Below are 20,683 nucleotides of genomic sequence, written 5' to 3' on the forward strand. Positions count from 1 at the left end.
CCTATACTTCCTCAATTATTAATTCATGTTATCTCTTGTTGTCAACCTAATGTTTTGGCACCATAGTATCATGATAGATGTAATGGAAATAATAAGCATGTGTGCCCAACTACCTACTGGATGCACCTATTCATATCCTTCGTAATTGAATGCAAATATATAAAATATTAGAGTGCGTTTGATTTATGTTTTTATTTTTTGTTTTTTTTAATATTTTTTATTTTTTAAATTTTATAAAAAAAAACAGGAAGTAAAAATAAAAAAATAAAAATTTATTATTTTTATTATTTTTATAAAATTTAAAAAATAAAAAAAATAAAAATAAAAACGCAAATCAAACTTGCATTGTACCCTTATCTTCCCCTAACAATTGTGCAGCATAGTGCACCCTATCCAACTTTGATTAGATATATGTAACATAAATAACCAGAGCCGCCACACATTAAATAAAAGATTTTTTTATATAATTAGATGAATAAAATAAAAAAAAGGAATTTTTTTACAAAAAATAAAAAATCTCTATATTTCTTACAACAAATAGTTACACATTAAATGCCACAAAATGTTATCCTTTTTATGTAAAATTTTTAAAAAATTCTTTAATAATGTTTTCATGTTAAATGCAAGCTTTAAAAAAGTAAGATATTTCTAACAAACCAAATTAAAGTTGACTGAAAAGAAAGAGAGAAAGAGAGAGAAAGGGGATAGAAATAAATACTTTATTCTACCAACCAAAAAAAATGGACCCACATACATCAATTACTAAAGACGAAAAGGTCTCTAAACAAATAAGCCGCCAATCTGGTCCGCCATCCACAGAATATCATGAATTAAATAACAGTAAAACTACCAAGAATATGTAACATGATACATGCACAATCAATCAAAGTCAAAGCAAAACAATTAAACAACCAAGAAGTCAGAATACTTCGTTTTTGAAGTTAACTAATTAAATAATAATCATTGTCACCCATTTAATTCCACATATGCCCCTACTCATGCATATAAATATTCCCCTTCTCCCTGCCTAAGTCTTCACCAAAATACAAAGCACATAGCTAAAGTTTGCTCTCCCAAAGAACGTAGCTAAGCTTTGTTGTCCCAAAGAACACAGCTAGGAAAAGATGGTGGCTGTTAGTGAGATCCGCACGGCTCAAAGGGCAGAAGGCCCAGCAACGGTACTGGCGATTGGCACAGCAAATCCACCAAACTGTGTTGATCAGAGTACATATGCAGATTATTATTTTAGAGTCACCAACAGCAAACACATGACTGATCTTAAGAAGAAATTTCAACGTATTTGTATGTATTTTTTATTTTTACTTTTGCTTTATTTTATATTTATCAAAGTAAAATTTATTATTTTATTATTATATTAATTAATACACAATATATAACATTTCATATCAAACAGTGAAAAAAAATTTTTTAGTAAAGATAAAAAAGTGAAATTGTCATGCATATTAGTTTCATTAAAAATATCAATAAACTTGTACAACGTATTGGGTAAACTCTAATAATATTTTAAACTATCATTTTATTATTTCACCATAAAGGATTTAGGGAGAAATGAGAATTATTGGCTATTCAAATACAAGGTAAACGTAAAGAAAAAATTTTGTCCATCGTCAAATATTTTCATAGATTTAAACACTGATAATTAAAACAATGAAAAATATAAACTAACTTATATCCTATAGAAATTGGGTTAGTTTAACAAAATTTTATACAAATAAAAATTTACATATTTTACGGTCACCATTTAAATTTTCAAAATTAGAAATAATAACTTGTTCAATACATATATTTACCATTTTTGAAACTTCATCAAGGATATTGATAGATGTGAATTACATATTATTACAGGTGAGAGAACACAGATCAAGAACAGACATATGTATTTAACAGAAGAGATACTGAAGGAGAACCCCAATATGTGCGCATACAAGGCACCATCGTTGGATGCAAGGGAAGACATGATGATCAGAGAGGTACCAAAAGTTGGAAAAGAGGCTGCAACCAAGGCCATCAAGGAATGGGGTCAGCCAATGTCTAAGATCACACATTTGATTTTCTGCACCACCAGCGGTGTTGCGTTGCCTGGCGTTGATTACGAACTCATCGTACTCTTAGGGCTGGACCCAAGCGTCAAGAGGTACATGATGTACCACCAAGGCTGCTTCGCTGGTGGCACTGTCCTTCGTTTGGCTAAGGATTTGGCTGAAAACAACAAGGATGCCCGTGTGCTTATTGTTTGTTCTGAAAATACTGCAGTCACTTTTCGTGGTCCTAGTGAGACAGACATGGATAGTCTTGTAGGGCAAGCATTGTTTGCCGATGGAGCTGCTGCAATTATCATTGGTTCTGATCCTGTTCCAGAGGTTGAGAATCCTCTCTTTGAGATTGTTTCAACTGATCAACAACTTGTCCCTAACAGCCATGGAGCCATCGGTGGTCTCCTTCGTGAAGTTGGACTTACATTCTATCTTAACAAGAGTGTTCCGGATATTATTTCACAAAACATCAATGATGCACTCAGTAAAGCTTTTGATCCACTAGGTATATCTGATTATAACTCAATATTTTGGATTGCACATCCTGGTGGACGCGCAATTTTAGACCAGGTTGAACAGAAGGTGAACTTGAAGCCAGAGAAGATGAAAGCCACTAGAGATGTGCTTAGCAATTATGGTAACATGTCAAGTGCGTGTGTGTTCTTCATTATGGATTTGATGAGAAAGAAGTCACTTGAAGCTGGACTTAAAACCACCGGAGAAGGACTTGATTGGGGTGTGCTATTTGGTTTTGGTCCTGGTCTCACTATTGAAACCGTTGTTCTCCGCAGCATGGCCATATAATGCGCTTAATTATATATCTCTGCATATATGCAATTTTGTTATTTTTTTAATAATTTTCTTTTACTCTAAAATAAGATTCTAAATGGCTCATATTCTTAGATGAGTGAAAAATTAGACAAAGATGTCTAAAGTTAATTCGTTATGCGAAGATTCAATATCAATATTTGTAATTGTTATTACAAAATATATCAAATTCTTTTCAATTGATGAGCAACATGACACATACCAATATTTGGGGTGTAATTTTATCTAAAAACAACTATAAACACCTTTGTATGAGGTTCCATTAAGATAAAGTTTAAAGTATTAAGTATGATAGTACAAGGCTTGATGTTGTATTATGTTTGTAAGTTTTTATATTATCGTGTGTTTGATGCCTCTCATAATTATCTAATAATGTTACTTTTATTGTCTAATTTTTAATATGTTGTCACTTGATACAAGATTGAACATAACAAAATTAATTTTATTGAAAAAGAATACTCATGTTATCTCTTGTATATTCATGTTATCTTTTATTGATAGTTGATTTTGATTTGTTAGATTAGTTTGTTCGAGTTTTATTTTTTATTTACAGAATTTTGATTCTAATTAATATACTGATTTTTAAGGATTTTTGTATTCTAAATATATGAGAAAAAAGATGTGAGACGTTAATTTCTAAAAAAAACACGATGCTAGTTTGTGTGGTAATATAAAAGAAATGGTGAAATGTGTTTTATGGGTAAATACCCACTTTTTTTTCATAAGGTATAGTGCACCTTAACTATCCTTAAACTTCAGTAGGGTCTCCACTCATCAAGAAAAATAGACAATAATAATAAATATATATTTTATACTATTAGTATTATTATTTCATTTCAAAAAAATTACTCATTCAACAACGCTTTTTTTAAGCTACATTTAAAAAGAGTAGTCTATTCATAGAATAGGCTACGCTTTATTCTCTGTGGTCTTTTTTTAGAAGAATAGAAAACATAGTTATGACATCACTTAAAAAGTGTCTCTTTAAATATTAAAAAATCACTTATAAAACATAGCCTTAATTTAATGTCTATGAATATACTTTTTTTTTTTTACCAAAAAAGACGCTTTTCAAGAGTAGTCTAATGGTTATGTTTTGGGTACGCTTCATAAATGTTTCCTAATATAAGCGCGCTATAATAACAATGAATTTTATTTTCTTTTCACACCGGTGCCCTTCTCCTTCGCAGAAAGCTAAGAGAGAGTTCTTTTGCCGTTTTCTTTCGTTTTCACCTTCGTCTCATCATCTCTTCTTCACCATCACTACTCGTCATCGCACTCACCAGGTAAGCATTCTCTATCTGATTCTCCATCCTCTCTTCTCGCTCATTCTCTAACTCCCCCTCTCTGTTCAGTGTCAAAAAAAGTGTGTGCGCGCTTTGCTCTCTCGCGACCCCTCCTACTCTAACGAATAAGTAACTAAACCACCTTTTGAAGGTTGATCCGCTGCTCCGATGAATCTATTGAAGAGTCAATGTTTTTGATGAGGCGAAGCATCAATCCCTAACAAGCGAGGTAAGCGCCTGATGATGATGATGGTGAACAACAATAGCTAGTGAAGACAGAGAAAGTATTTATCAATTTTCAATTCGTTTTGTGAAATTTAGGAGGTTTTGGGTTTTGATTTTAGGGTTTTTAATTAGGGATTTTTGCTTCTGAATCTATATTGTTTCTAAGTTTTAGGATTATAGGTTCTGTTTTGGGTTCTGATTCACCAAAAATAAATTAAGTCAGGGGATCCATGTTTGGTCCGTCAATTGCATTGAGAATATTGGTGCAAAATTGATATATCTGTCTCCATTCATATATAAAATTATAATAATTATTGATGGATAAGTAGATTAAAATTTATATTATTTGAATCTTATATAAGAAATGATTAAAGTATATTTTTATTTCACTTGATTTTTGGTAACTTCGACAGGCTGTCGAATCAATCTTGTATCAAGATTTCAGTTTGAGAAATAAATACGACTCTTCTGAAAAAAAGTGGGCTCGACATAGGAATTACTAAGTGTTGGTGTCAAAACAAATTGCGTCGAAATACTGGTGGCAAATTGTAGCAAATAAAAGGAAGTACAAAAAAAGTAAGCTTTAAATAAATGAAAGTGTAAAATTGAAATTGAAAGAAAGCAAAATAACAATAAAATATTGAAAGCAAAGAAATAAAAAGAAATGAATTAAAATGGAAAAGAAAGAAAACAAAGGAAAATAAAATAAAAATGAACTTCTAACACTCACATACACATGCACTCTATGATCTTCCGTTGCGTCACTGGGACTGAAAATTTTTGCAGAGTTTGGTGTGGTGAAGTGTTTTTTGTTGAAGTCTCTGAACTCTTGTAAACTTCTCCTATTTATAGATGATAAAAATAGACTTGACCATGAAGAATTTTGCCCACGATCTCGCTTCCTCCTTTTTCTCAGGCCATGACCCAGCCTTGACTATAGAGAATCCTGACTGCCAAGTTAATTTTGACATCCCACGTCTTCCTTACGACCTTGGTCTTCAAGTAACTGCTTTTCGACTTCGACATTCTTTGCACCATCTTTTTTCGATTTCAACTTGTTCGTCTCTCCTTCTGTAGTCGAAACAATTAGTAGTCAAAATATCTTGTAGAAAAAAACTATTTTTAGTACCAATAATTTCATAAATAGATAAAAAGAAAATACCATTTACATAGATACAAGAAGGAACTGTCAATATTTCTTTAAGTAATAATTTTTCTGTTAGGATGGCAAAAGAATCTACTAAAATTAGTATCCGTAGATATTATTTGTGACAAAAAATTAACTGAAAACCCTCGAAATATCTACCAGGATGGGATATAGGTATCCACCCCACAAAGATCCACCAAATTTTCATGAATATAAAGTTGTCTAATCATTCAATAAGGGTTTAGCCAACAAGTCAACAAATATTTTTGAATTAGACTTTATACTAAGTAATATAATTAGTAATTATTTAAATTTTATTTTTTAAAAAATATAAAATTAATAATTATTAATTACAGTAATTGTTTAAAATTAACTGATTACAAATAATTATTTTCCTATCCTTTTCCTTATCCATAAAATCCATTCTAACGAAACCGACCATTTGCACGCGCAGCTATTACTTTCGAAATCACACTCTGCTTGCAGTTCAATCTATTATTTTTGCAAGTTGCAACCATTTTTGCCTTATAGAAGCACCTATCCTTTTATATAGGCGACTAGTGAGAAACAGGCATAATAGTAATTCAACGTTTTATTTATTAAGTATATAATATTAATAAAAATGAAACCAGTTAAAGTGAAAGAGTTTATAAATTAACTAAGATATATCTTGAATAATTTAATATTAAAAGTAATAAAAAATACATGTTTTAATAGATATAGATGATAAAAGATACTGTTGAAACAAAAACAAAATTTTATATAAAAATCAAACTCCAATCCCTGTTATATACATTGGTGGTGGTAAGCTTCGTTACAGATTTAGTGACTATATATATTTGATGTTAAACACAACTAAAAAATGAATTAATATAGACAAATTTACAGACAGATTTAGTCTTTATTACAGACAGATTTTTGGTTACCGACGGATTTTGTCCCTATGTAAAAGCCTCATCAGAAATTATTTACAGACGGATTTTTTTCCGTCGTAAAATTACCAATGGATTTTTACCAGTTACCGACGGATTTTTCTCTGTAAATTCTCCCTCCATTTTCCTAAAACGTCGAACTTTCCGACGAATTTTTCGTCTGTAATTACAGACAAATTTTTTGACAAATTTTTCGTCTGTAATTTAAACCTTGGAAAAATCATCTCACACTCTGAATACAGACAGAAAATTCGTCTGTAAATCCGTCAGTAAGTTAAAATAGAATTTTTTTAGATTTTTTCAATTACAAAATAAATATAAATTTAATACAAATTTTTATCTATTTTGTATTCGAATATTTATAATATTTCAAAAAATAAACAAATTCATCGTATTATCAAACTAAAAGAAAAGTAATATAAACAAGCAAGTTAATATAATTCAAAACATAAACAAAGTGTATTAATCATCAACTATAATTCCTAGTATATTATTCAACCATACTAAAACTATCAGCTATAGTCTTCGGTGTCATCTTCATCCTCATCATCATCATAGTCCTCATCCGAAGAGATTGAGGGTGGCGGCGATAGCGGTGATAGTGGAACTGCACTAGAACTACTTGACTTCACTTAGACTCCTAATATAACAGAAATTTCAGCAACTGTTGCTCAATTATTTAAAATGATGTATGGTTACTTGAAAGAAAGATCAAAAAAGGAAAAAAAGAGAATAATAACAATGTGAAATATATAATCAATATTGAAATTTCACTCACCCCAGGAAAAACTATTCCATCGTATAAAAGTACATTATCTGTTGGGCTTATCATCAATATTTGTGACGGTAAATCAATCTTGGCATACTGCAAAAGAATATATATAAGAATTATATATATAAAAAAATAAATAAAATATTGAAGAGAAACTAATGAGTTAATTTTAATTTATGTGTGCAACTCATCACTTTTCTGCCAATTAGAAGACTATATAAGTCAAGATTATTGTACTCGGATACATGGAAGAACACAGAATCTAGCTTCAATTTCAATATTCTGCTTTTCAAATGTATGTGAATATATATAATATAAGAAATTCCTATAAAGAATAATACTAAATACATATGAGATTTAATTTATTTAATCCAAAAATGTTAATTGATTATTTAAAAAAGATTCAATTAATATATTGTCATGTATGTGTGAGTTAGGAGGCACATTGTGCAGTACGTGAGTAACATTTTTTCCATATCATACAAGGATATACATTAATAAACAAACTAAAGAAAAATATTTATCATCACAATGAGCAATATTTTGCCATTAAAATCACCTCTTTGTATGTTTAACATTCCTCTTTTTATATAGTTATGTTTAGTATTAAAAATGATATGATTTATAAGAAATGAGAAAAAATGATGTAAATATTATTTTTTATTATTTTTATTCGTAATTATTTGACACTTAACTTGTGTGGGTCACCGCACGCATATTCTAATTTTGCTACAATTTTATTGAAATACGCCTAGCTGATAGGTGATGGGATGGCAAATTGTAAATTAAATAGGATAATATTAAGGTCATTACCTACTTCTAAATATATTCGAAACTTAGCTTCTTGCATTGCTAGCTTTTCTAAGCAAAAATTCAGGGGTAAAATAAAGGAGGATACACTTACTCAAATGGTGTCAATTTTTTCGGCCTACTTCACAAATCAAAAAATAAAAAAAGAAAAAGAAAAAAATATATGTTAAATTATTTTATAATTAAATTTCATAATTGTTGCAATAGTGCAAGCTTCTTAATAGGGAATATATAGGAAATGGATCAAGATTCTTCTCTCTACTTGAATATAATTATTATTGGAATGAAGATATATTGTGATCTCCACCATTATCATACCTTTGCTTTATAGGAGGACACTCCACCAAAAGGATAAGTACTTGCAATTAAAGATCCCTAATGATGAACAAAAAGAAAAGTATATATTTCAAAATTATCATTATTAGAATAAAATCCATGAATCAATATTAGCAAATTTAATGTTTAAATCTGGATACCAAATCTTGTTCATCCTTTTCATATCAAGCACTAATGGATACCAAATCTTGTTCATAAGATAGAACCTGTATCTTGATTAGTAGACCAGCTCTCTCAGCACTCCTCACTCTAGCTCTTACTTTAAATCCAATTTTATAAGCTCTCTGAAATGAAACTATCACTAGTCAGCATTGTAAAAGAAAAGAAGTTTATTCTTAAAGAACAAGTGAATTGAAGAGTACTAACAAATGTACTAACAAATGTATCTAACAGTTCTTGAACCACCTCCAACAGTAGTACCAGCAACAAATACTAAGTTATCATCCTTGGAATCTGTTTTCTCAGGAATCCTTTCAATTTTTGTTGAACCTTGTATAGAGTATAAACATTAACATTCATATTAGTGATCATCAACACAAACCAAACATGTATAGCAAAATTATATATCTAACAGTTCTATCTGAATCACCTGAAGTTTGAGCTCTAATGCAGTGGAACTTGTGAGGCTTAGTGATTACTCACAATTAAATTTAACCCAAAAAAAGAGAAAGAACCTGGTGGTGCTTCTTTAATCTTTGCTGAGTCTTGAACTAGAACAGGAGTCTCCTTAATAACTGGTGGTGCTTCTTCAATGGCTTTCTGTGCGTCTCACGCTCTTTAACTGCTCTGGCATTTGCTTTATCTACCTGTATTTGCATTTGCTTCATCTACCTGTATTCAAAATCGAATCAACCAAAAAATGGCACTATGTCAAATAAAGTTCACTCGTAGATATACAAAGAAAATACAATACAAAAGAAACTTACAGAGATAAGCAACCCTTGGGTTGTTAGCCTCTACTTCATTAGCAACACGAAGAATGGGAGCTATCTCAACTAGTGAGGAAGGCACCACTTCACTGTCCAAGATTGGGTCTGCCCCCAAATTCCCAGCAGTCTGAGTCCGCAGTATCCGCCTCTGCGGTGGCGGATCAGATCCCCTTCTGCTGTAAGACATCTTGATGTCTCAATTTATCACTTCTAGCTGCTATCACCATAGATGACAAGCATTAAAATATGAAATTCGCCCTTCACAGTTATGTAGATGAATCAATGTTAAATACAGCTGTGCGAAACACAGATAAATATTTTCATTTTGGCTTTTAGCATCAATCAGCGGTCCAATTTTTTACTTCACTCTCACTCCCTATGTGATAAGATATTAAGATTTGGTCAACTAGATGGGAAGAAAAATTTGGCTATACTATTCATATGGTCAGTAACTCAGTATAAAGGGTAAGTTCACCTTCATAATTAAGAAATGAAAATATATATATATAATTTCCCCAGAACCCCGATGTTATGATCACCAAACACAGCTAGAAGAAGAAAAAGATCTGCATATTAAACATACCTAATATAATGCTTATAGGATATAAACAATTTTATTTCAACTAGACTTTTAATTTAAAATTTTTGTAATTAAATTCCTACATTAGACAATAAATTGTACAAAGATAGGGACTTAATCACAATAAAAAGGACCTTATTGAAAACTTTTTATTCAGTACAAAAATTAAACTAAAAATGTTTAAATTATAAAGGTCTTCATTGAAAATTGGAGAAAATTAAAAAACTTCAAGAATAATTAAACAAAACCTTATTAAAACAATATTACTGATGGAATCCAAAAATACAATAGCAGCAAACATAGGTTAGAACAAAACTTCATGTACTAACCCTTTGTAGTATGTTCCAGACATGGTGATAAGTGCTAGAGGATGATGATTCAAATAGGTTAACCACAAAAGCTTACCATTTGTTCTGTTTAGACCAATAACTACAGCAGGGCCATAAATTCCAACCATCAATGAATCAGGATCACCAACTATTGTAGGAGTTGATCTTGACACTGTCCAATTCACATTGGTTGCTAATCTAGGTGCATTTAGACCTGTTAATTCTTGCAAGTTCTGCTTCCAAATAAGGGATCCATTTGTTTCATTCACTGCATATATGTTATCATTCCAACTTGGAAACTCAGTTTTCTGCAGCAGCAACAGCTAATTTGCAAACATAAGAGCTCTCCTGGATCGTATTCTTTCATTTTCAACTTCAAGCAAAACAGGGAAAGAACACAAAATAAAGAACTGTAACTGTTACAAATTCTTATCATAGAATAGCAAATAGAATTAGAGTTAGCGATGGAATTGAATGAAAGAAAATAGTGATAAAAGAGAAAGAAGATTAGGGTTACCTGCATAGCTGAGGCAAGATCGAAGAGAGAAACGCAGCAACACACGGATCGGAGAAGAGCAAGCACTAATGGCAAGATCGAAGAGAGAAATGCACGTTAGGGTTCGAAAGGGAGCGACGTGAACAAGGCCGATAGAAGGGGTGTGACGGAGAAGAACCAGGAGGGGGTACGACAGAGCCTCGGTGCGATGGAAGTTCAGTGCAATGGAGGTTCAATGCGATGGCAGTGCAAGGCTGATAGCGCCGCTGATGGAGCATTTAGAGGGATGAGTGAAGAGGTATGGAAGTGGGAACTGAAACGGAGAGAAGAACGCGATTCCCACAACTTTATTTTAATATTTCTGACGAAAAATTTTAAATTACAGACGGAAAATCTGTCTATAATAATTTAATAAAACTGCAACATTTTGTTCGTTTAATTAAAGATGGAAAATCTGTCTGTAACCATTTTCCACGAAAAAAATTAATTTTTCCGACAGAGGATGGATTTTTTTTCCGTTTGTAATTTATGCTAATTCATTTTTTTTTTTGACAAAAAATCCTCTCAAATTCCGTCTGTATTTCCGTGGGATAAAATCCGTCAGAAATATCTGTTTGTATTATTTTTCGTGCATAATGTCCACAACAGATACACACATAAGGTATTAAATTTGGCTTATAGATGCTGACGGCACAATCAAGCCCGCAAAATTAAGCGTGAGGGAGGCTATAGAACGGCCTAATGGTAGAAAGATCATGCTCAAGTTCAGCAATGTAAAGCAACCAATTGGAGACGAAGTTGGACTGTTAAATGGCGTGCTTGGTCTACTGGGATCTGACTATAAAAAACTTCCTATATGTGAGGAAAGTGGGCGTAAGATTACCACTAAGGACAAGGTTTATAATGAATGTGTCAAGATAAAAGTTTATATCCCCTTTGAATTAAATCTACTTATTTTTACAATTATTGACAAATTGTATTATCTGTGTAGCAAATTTTTCACTTTGATGAAGATAGCGAAGGAACTATCAGGAAAAATATTTTGAAAAGTATGGGGAAGTCTTGGAAGGAAACAAGGCTGAGGTTGTATAATGCTTTTTACGAGCCAATATTCACGACTGAACAAAATATTGAGCACTGCCCGCCGAAAATTGATCGAGAGCATTGAAGATGGTTCCTTGACTATCGCACCAAAGCTGAGACGAAGGTAATCTAGTATATCATTGGTACACAACAATACAATTTATGTTGCATTGAGTCTTTTTAAATCAGTTTCTAATCGCTCTTTGTGTCTGATGGACCAATAGGAGAAGTGCAGAAAAAATGTGAATAATCAATCAAAACAACTATATACCCACACTGGCAGTTCGAAAAGCATCGCACGGCGGATGGAAGAAGAGGTACTTTACCTTTTTATTCACTCTTTGGACTATCTCTATGATTTAATTTTCCTTGATTTTGTGGAATACAATAATGGCAAAAAATTTGTTGTTACAGTCAGAACAACAATGGGGGAGAGTCGGTAGAGGAGAGTTATGGATCACAGTGCACAAAAAAAATATGGCTCCTATATCAATGATGAAACAAGAACAATTAGTGTAAGTACTACTTGTTATAATTTGTCGATAAAATTATGATCTCAAATAGGGTAATAATTTACTTCTATATGAAATGATATATGATCTTTTCTTAATTTTATTGTGGCATTTATAAAATGATATATGATCGACAAACATTCAAATTTGATTTTGTGTAATTTTTAGATTTCATAAACTTTTGGCACCATGTTGATTATAATTTATATAAGCTTTATTGATAGAGAAAAAATGCAATTCCAAATTTCCAATGCAGTTGACACTTTTGCTCTTTTCAAGCCTTTGATAGTCTTTCTCGATGTAAAAAATTTGAGCTTTTTTTTTCTTAGTTTTAGAATTTCTTTTGGTTAAATTGCTATTACTTATTGAATCATTATTTCAAAGCTATGGTTAAAGGAAGATTGAACGCCAAGGTTTTGGTAGGGGCCTTAGCTTGTTGACACTTAAAGGATAAATGCTAAGATATGGTAAAGTCTTGTGGGGAAGGAGATGTTGCTGTTGTCTAATTATCTTAGAATTCATTTAGTTGATTCAACAAATTATGTTCTCTCTCATTTGTTTTTTGGTGATTTATATCTCTAGCTTATTTAATTATACATGTCATGAGATTTATTGTTTGTGTTATTTCTAAACCTAGATGAATGGATAATAGTTAACGAAGATCACAGCAAATTTGGACAGAGACAGAGGAGGTTATTTTTGGTGTGCAGATTAAATAATCTCAGGAGTAATTTGAGTGCATCATGATATGCTTATGGTTGAATTTCATATGTGATTTCATTGATTTATGGATTACAGTTCCTTAGTTATTGCTGCAAATTATATATATGCTACCTAGGATAGTTGTTAGTTAAGCATTAAAAAGACATGTCCTATATTGTATGAGATTTCAATCCTTAAGTAGAGTTTCACATTTCTTTGAAAAATTCTTTGTTTGTTATGTTTGAAATAATTCAGTTTCACTTATCCTTTATTTCTTTTTATAGTGGTTGGCATCCCATGAAACAGATGCTCTATTTTGGTTGTTTTATGTAAATAACTTTTGAGACCAATTTTTTTTCATTCATATTTGTGTGTTTTTTTAATGTGATGTAAGTGACATAGTTAATCATCCTGTTTGGCGTGTTCTTGACATGAGATGGATCCATCAACAAAATGATGGTATTTTCTAATTTGTGTTTGTATGAAAGAATTGAGGAGATTGAGCAACATGATGAGTCTTTTAGAATATTATCTCAAAATGATTCCATTGCTCAGGTTTTCGGAAAAGAGAAACCGGGTAGAGTACGTGGTGTGAGTTTTGGATCGACTCCTAGTCAACTCTTCGGTCTGAATTCACTTTTGTCGGGCAACAGAGTCCAAGTAGAGGAGACCCAGAGGAAGCTGCTTGAACTGCAGGCAGAGCTAGAAGGCAAGTTGAAGAGGAAGGTGATGAGCGGATAATTTATACGCTTTTTGACATTGTTTTTAGGTTGTTTCTATTATGTTTTAGTTACTTTTTAGTATATTTTTGTTAGTTTTTATGCAAATTCACATTTTTGGACTTTACTATGAGTTTGTATGTTTATTCGTGATTTCAGGTATTTTCTGGCTGAAATTGAGGGACCTGAGTAAAAATCTGATTCAGAGGCTGAGAAAGGACTGCAGATGCTGTTGGATTCTGACCTCCCTGCACTCGAAGTGGATTTTCTGGAGCTACAAAAGCCTGCTTGGCGTGTTCTCAATTGCGTTGGAAAGTAGACATCTTGGGCTTTCCATAAATGTATAATAGTCGATACTTTGCCCGAGATTTGATGGCCCAACCTGGCGTCCAAACGCCCACTAGAGACCATTTTTCTGGTGTAAAACGCCAGAACAGGCACCAAAGCTGGAGTTAAACACCCAAATTGGCACTCAAGCTGGCGTTTAACTCCAAGGATCGCCTATGCACATGAAAGCTTCAAAGTTCAGCCCAAGCACACACCAAGTGGGCCCCAGAAGTGGATTTCTGCACTATCTGCACTTAGTTACTTATTTTCTGTAAACCTAGTTTACTAGTTTAGTATAAATAGCACTTTCTACTATTGTATTCGGGGTCTTTGACCTTTTGGGAGTTCTTCAAACCCTTTTTGGAGGCTGGCCATTCGGCCATGCCTAGACCATTTTGTTCTTATGTATTTTCCAACGGTGGAGTTTCTACACCTCATAGATTAATGCAAGTACTATTGTTTTTCCTTCAATTCACACCTACTTCTTCTCCAAGATATACTCTTGTACTTAATTCAGTTAAGTCATACTGAAGGGGTGACCCGTGATAATGACCCACTATCTTTAATACTCGCTTAGCCAAGATCCGCGTGCCTGACAACCACAAAGCGGTCTACATGATGTTCAACGTAGTCATTGGATGCCAGCCGGAGTATACTCTCTTGGGTCTCTAATCCACGGATTTTCATCGTCTCTCCTGACAACAGAGCATCCGACCCCGTGATTAGGATCTTCGTGGTATAGGCTAGAATCAATAGACAGCATTCCTGAGATCTGAAAAGTCTAAACCTTGTCTGTGGTATTCCGAGTAGGATCTGGGAAGGGATGACTGTGAGGAGCTTCAAATTCGTGAATGTTGGGCGCAGTGATAGTGTGCAAAAGGATCAATGGATCTTATTCCGACAAAAGTGAGAACCAACAGATGATTAGCCCTGCAGTAGCTATGCCTGGTATTTTTCATCCTAGACGAGAAATCTGACAGTTGATTAGCCGTACAGAGACCGTAGCCAGACCATTTTCACTGAGAGGATCATATAGCTTGCCATGGAAGGGAGGACGCATGATTAGATGAAGACAATAGGAAAGCAGAGGTTCAGAAGCAACAAAGCATCTCCAAATGCTTATCTGAAATTCCCACCAATGATTTACGTAAGTATCTCTACGTTATTTTCCGCTTTATTTATCTTTTAATTATCAAATCCTCATAATCATTTGAATCCGCCTGACTGAGATTTACAAGATGACCATAGCTTGCTTCAAGCCGTCAATCTCCGTGGGATCGACCCTTACTCACGTAAGGTATTACTTGGACGACCCAGTGCACTTGCTGGTTAGTTGTGCGAAGTTGTGAAAAGTGTGGTCACAATTTCGTGCACCAAGATTTTGGCGCCGTTGCCGGGGATTGTTCGAGTTTGGATAACTGACGGTTCATCTTGTTGCTTAGATTGGATAATTTTATTTTATGTTTAAACTTTTTATTTTTATTTTCGAAAATACAAAAAAATTTAATAAAATCATAAAAACAAAAAATATTTTGTGTTTCTTGTTTGAGTCTAGTGTTAAATTTTAAGTTTGGTGTCAATTGCATGCTTTAATTTTTCTTAATTTTCGAAAACATATGCATTGTGTTCTTCATTGATCTTCAAGTTGTTCTTGATGATTTTCCTTGTTCTGATCTTTAAATTCTCCTATTTTGTGTCTTTTCTTATTTTTCATATGCATTTCAAATCCATAGTGTCTAAACATTAAAAATTTCTAAGTGTGGTGTCTTGCATATCTTTCTTTTCTTAAAAATTTTTAAAAATATGTTCTTGATGTTCATCATAATTTTCAAAGTGTTCTTGGTGTTCATCTTGACATTCAAAGTGTTCTTGCATGCATTACTTGTTTTGATATTAATTTTTCATATTTTGTGTCATTTTGTTGTTTTTCTCTCTCCTCATTAAAAAAAAATTCTTTTCAAGTAAATAATACAGAGAAATAAAGATTCAGAACATACAACAGAGGAATCACAGAAAAAAAGCTGGGCGTTTAGAAAAATGCCCAGTAAGGAAGGAATTTGGAGTTAATGCCAGCCAGGGTATCTGGCTGGGCGTTAAACGCCTAAAGAGGTAGCATTCTCGGTGTTAAACGCCAGAATGGATAGCATCCTGGGCGTTTAACGCCAGGATGACTCAGGGGAGGTAATTTCGTTTCAAATTCAAAATTTTTTTTCAAATTTTCATGTTTTAATTCATGATTTTAAAATCTTATCTTTCTCTTTTAATGCTTTTGAAAATTTTAAAATTAATTTTTCAAAAAATCTTTTACTTAAATTTTCAAAAAAAAAATTCTTGCTAACAATTAATGTTTTGATTCGAAAATTTCAAGTTTGTTACTTTCTTGTTAAGAAAGGTTCAATCTTTGAATTCTAGAATCATATCTTTTAGTTTCTTGTTAGTCAAGTCATCAATTTTTAAAATCAAATCTTTTTAATTCCCTTTTTAATTTTCTTTTCAATCATATCTTTTCAATCAGATCCTTTTTCAATCAGATCTTTTTCAATCATATCTTTTTTTTTAATTTTAATTTCAAAATCTTTTTCTAATTTCTTATCTTTTTCAAAATTTATTTTCAAATCTTTTTCACTTCTCATTTTCAAAAATCACTAACCCGTTTTTCAAAAATCTTTTTAATTAACTAATTGTTTTAAATTCTAATTTTATGTTATTTCTTTTAAATTATCGAAAACTCTTTCTCTCTCATCTATTTCTATTTATTTTATTTAATTGCTAACATTCCTCCTCCACTCATCTAAAAAAATTTTCAAACTCACCTCCTCTCTCTTCTCATTCTTCTACTCCTTTTCCTCTGACACATCAAGGAGTCTCTATACTGTGACATAGAGGATTTCACTACTCTCTTTTGTTCTCTTCTTTTTTATATGAGCAGAAACAGGGATAAAAACATTCTTGTTGAAGCTGATCCTGAACCTGAAATGACTCTGAAGAAGAAGCTAAGAGAAGCTAAAGCACAACACTCCAGAGAGGACCTTACAAAGAATTTTGAAATAGAAGAAGACATGGCAGCCGAACCCAACAACAATGCTAGAGATGCAAGGAAGATGCTTGGTGACTATACTGCACCAACTTCCAACTTCTATGGAAGAAGCATCTCAATTCCTGCCATTGGAGCAAACAACTTTGAGCTTAAGCCTCAATTAGTTTCTCTAATGCAGCAGAATTGCAAGTTTCATAGACTTCCATCGGAAGATCCTCATCAGTTCTGGGCTGAATTCTTGCAAATCTGTGATACTGTTAAGACCAATGGGGTTGATCTCGAGGTCTACAGACTTATGCTTTTCCCCTTTATTGTAAGAGACAGAGCTAGAACATGGTTGGACTCACAACCTAGAGAAAGCCTGAACTCTTGGGACAAGTTGGTCAATGCTTTCTTGACCAAATTCTTTCTACCTCAAAAGATGAGCAAGCTTATAGTGGAAGTCCAAACCTTCAAACAGAAGGAAGGTGAATCCCTCTATGAAGTTTGGAAAAGATACAAGCAATTAACCAAAAAGTGTCCTTCTGACATGCTTCCAGAATGGAGCATCATATGTATATTCTATGATGGTCTGTCTGAATTGTCCAAGATGTCATTGGACCATTCTGCTAGTGGATCTCTTCATCTGAAAACCCCTGCAGAAGCCCAGGAACTCATTGAGATGGTTGCAAATAACCAGTTCATGTACACTTCTGAAAGAAATCCTGTGAATAATGGGATGACTTAGAAGAAAGGAGTTCTTGAGATTGATATTCTGAATGCCATATTAGCTTAGAACAAAATATTGACTCAGCAAGTCCATATGATTTCTCAAAATCTGACTGGATTGCAAGCTACATCCGGCAGTGCTAAAGAAGCCTCCTCTGAAGGAGAAGCCTATGACCCTGAGAATCCTGCAATGGAAGAGGTGAATTACATGGGAGAATCCTATGGAAACACCTATAATTCTTCATGGAGGAATCATCCAAATTTTTCATGGAAGGATCAACAGAAGTCTCAACAAGGCTTCAACAACAATAATGGTGGGAGAAATAAGTTTGGCAATAGCAAACCTTTTCCATCATCATCTCAGCAACAGACAGAGAATTTTGAGCAGAGCCTCTCTAGCCTAGCAAACATAGTCTCTGATCTATCTAAGGCCACTCTCAGTTTTATGACTAAAACAAGGTCCTCCATCAGAAATTTGGTGGCACAAGTGGGTCAGTTGAGTAAAAGAGTTACTGAAACTCCTCCAAATACTCTCCCAAGAAATACAGAAGAGAATCCCAAAAGAGAGTGCAAGGCTATAACTATAACCAAAATGGCCGAACCTGGAGAGAGTGAAAAGGCAGTAATTCCCAGTGAGGAAGACCTCAGGGGACGTCCACTGACCAATAAGGAGTTCCCTATTGAGGAACCAAAGGAATCTGAGGCTCACACAAAGACCATAGAGATTTCACTGAACTTACTATTGCCATTCATGAGCTCTGATGAGTATTCTTCCTCTGAAGAGGACGAAGACACTGTTGAAGAGTAAGTTGCTCAGTATCTAGAACAATCATGAAGCTGAATGCCAAGTTATTTGGTAATGAGACTTGGGAGGATGAACCTCCATTGCTCATCAATGAACTGAATACATAGATTCAGCAGACATTGCCTCAAAAGAAACCGAATCCCGAAAAGTTCTTAATACCTTACACCATAGGTACCATGACCTTTGAAAAGACTCTGTGTGACCTGGGGTCAGGTATCAACCTCATGCCACTCTCTGTAATGGAGAAACTAAGGATTTTTGAGGTACAAGCTGCAAGAATCTCACTAGAGATGGCAGACAAATCAATGAAACAGGCTTATGGACTTGTAAAAGATGTCTTAGTGAAGGTTGAAGGCCTTTACGTCGCTGCTGACTTCATAATCCTAGACACTGGGAAGGATGAGGATGAATCCATCATCCTTGGAAGACCCTTCCTAGCCACAACAAGGGCTGTGATTGATGTTGACAGAGGAGAGTTAGTCTTTCAATTGAATGAGGACTACCTTGTGTTCAAGACTCAAGGATCTTCTTCTGTAAACATGGAAAAGAAGCATGAAAAGCTTCTCTCAATACAGAGTTAGACAGAGCCCCCACACTCAACTTCTAAGTTTGGTGTTAGGATGCCACAACCATGTTCTGAGCATCTGTGAAGCTCTGTAAGAGCTTCCTGTCAAGCTATTAACATTAAAGAAGTGCTTATTGGGAGGCAACCCAATTTTATTTATATATATTAATTACTTCTTCATTCTATTTTCTAGTGTTAGTCTATGTCTTCTTTAGTTTGATAATCATGTGAAGTCACAAAAACAGCTGCAGAATTAAAGCAAGAATAAAAAACAGCATAAAAAATAGAACACCCTGGAGAACGAGCTTACTGGCGTTTAAACGCCAGTAAGGATAGCAAAATGGGCGTTTAACACCCAGTCTGGCAGCATTCTGGGCGTCAAATGCCAGAAATGGCAGCCAGATTGGCGTTTAACGCCAGAAAAGGGTGTCTGGTTTCTGGCTGGCGTTAAACACCAGTAAGGATAGCAAAATGGCCATTTAACGCCCAGTCTAGCAGTATTCTGGGCGTTAAATGCTAGAACTAGCAGCCAGACTGGTGTTTAACACCAGAAATGGGCAGCAGCCTGGCGTTCAACGTCAGAAATGCCACACAGAGAGTGTTTAAACGCCAGAAAGGTGCAGAGATGAGAAATCCTTGATACCTCATGATTTATGGATCCCACAGGATCCCTACCTACCCCAACTCATTCTCACTCCTCTTCACACCATTCCATAACACCCTTCCCCAAACACCATTCACCTATCAAATCCTACCCTCTTCCCCGTAACATCTTCACTACTCATATCCATCCATTATTTTCCATCATACAACCCACCTACCCCCACCCATTCAAATTCAAACCATTTCCCTTCCAAACCCAACCCCTATCACACGGATTTCCTCTCCCCCTTACCCTATATATACCCCTCCTTACTCCTTCATTTTCACACATCATGAACACTCCAAACCCCCCCTTGGCCGAACCACTCCTCCACCTCTATCTCCTCCATTTATTCTTCTTCTACTCCTTTCTTTCTTCTTTTGCTCGAAGACGAGCAAACCTTTTAAGATTGGTGTGGAAAAAGCGTTGTTTTTTGTTTTTTCCATAACCATTAATGGCACCTAAGGCGCGAGAAACCTCTAGAAAGAGGAAAAGGAAGGCAATTGCTTCCACCTCCGAGTCATGAGAGATGGAGAGATTCATATCAAAGGTCCATCAAGATCACTTCTATGAAGTTGTGGCCAAGAAGAAGGTGATCCCCGAGGTCCCCTTCAAGCTCAAAAAGAGCAAATATCCGGAGATCCGACAAGGGATTCGGAGAAGAGGTTGGGAAGCTCTCACCAACCCCATCCAACAAGTCAGAATCTTAATGGTTCAAGAGTTCTATGCTAATGCATGGATCACTAAGAACCATGATCAAAGTATGAACCCGAACCCAAAGAATTGGCTCATAATGGTTCGGGGGAAATACTTAGATTTCAGTCCAAAAAATGTGAGGTTGGCATTCAACTTGCCAAT

General features: G+C 34.1%; 1 protein-coding gene and 1 long non-coding RNA gene across 8 annotated transcripts; one reads left to right on the forward strand and one right to left on the reverse strand.

Annotated features, from left to right (window-relative positions):
* The first annotated feature begins 1,020 nt into the window (after nucleotides 1–1,020).
* On the forward strand, nucleotides 1,021–3,072 carry LOC130976766 (stilbene synthase 1-like). The gene is made up of 2 exons (XM_057901689.1): nucleotides 1,021–1,302; nucleotides 1,867–3,072. The coding sequence occupies exons 1-2, from the start codon at nucleotides 1,125–1,127 to the stop codon at nucleotides 2,856–2,858; spliced, it is 1,170 nt and encodes a 389-aa protein (XP_057757672.1). The 5' UTR covers nucleotides 1,021–1,124; the 3' UTR covers nucleotides 2,859–3,072.
* A 3,794-nt stretch (nucleotides 3,073–6,866) lies between these two features.
* LOC130976349 (uncharacterized) lies at nucleotides 6,867–9,770 on the reverse strand. Of its 7 annotated transcripts, none has more exons than XR_009084650.1 (7): nucleotides 9,317–9,770; nucleotides 8,980–9,221; nucleotides 8,769–8,879; nucleotides 8,531–8,674; nucleotides 8,373–8,429; nucleotides 7,251–7,337; nucleotides 6,867–7,112 (listed from the first exon to the last, which is right to left on the reverse strand). It is a non-coding gene; the product is annotated as an uncharacterized LOC130976349 (long non-coding RNA). The 7 variants fall into 7 exon arrangements; XR_009084651.1 differs by having other exon boundaries at nucleotides 8,757–8,879; XR_009084654.1 differs by adding an exon at nucleotides 8,149–8,172 and having other exon boundaries at nucleotides 8,769–9,221.
* Between the last annotated feature and the right edge of the window lie 10,913 nt (nucleotides 9,771–20,683).

Source organism: Arachis stenosperma, chromosome 4 (assembly GCF_014773155.1).
Source record: "Arachis stenosperma cultivar V10309 chromosome 4, arast.V10309.gnm1.PFL2, whole genome shotgun sequence".
In the NCBI taxonomy this organism is placed as follows: Eukaryota; Viridiplantae; Streptophyta; class Magnoliopsida; order Fabales; family Fabaceae; genus Arachis; species Arachis stenosperma.

What these genes read in the sequence shown, in the direction of transcription:
- LOC130976766 (XM_057901689.1), top strand. Translation starts at nt 1,125, where the DNA reads ATGGTGGCTGTTAGTGAGATCCGCACGGCTCAAAGGGCAGAAGGCCCA. An exon ending in GAAGAAATTTCAACGTATTT is followed by an intron (nt 1,303 to 1,866) that starts GTATGTATTTTT and finishes ATATTATTACAG; the next exon opens with GTGAGAGAACACAGATCAAG.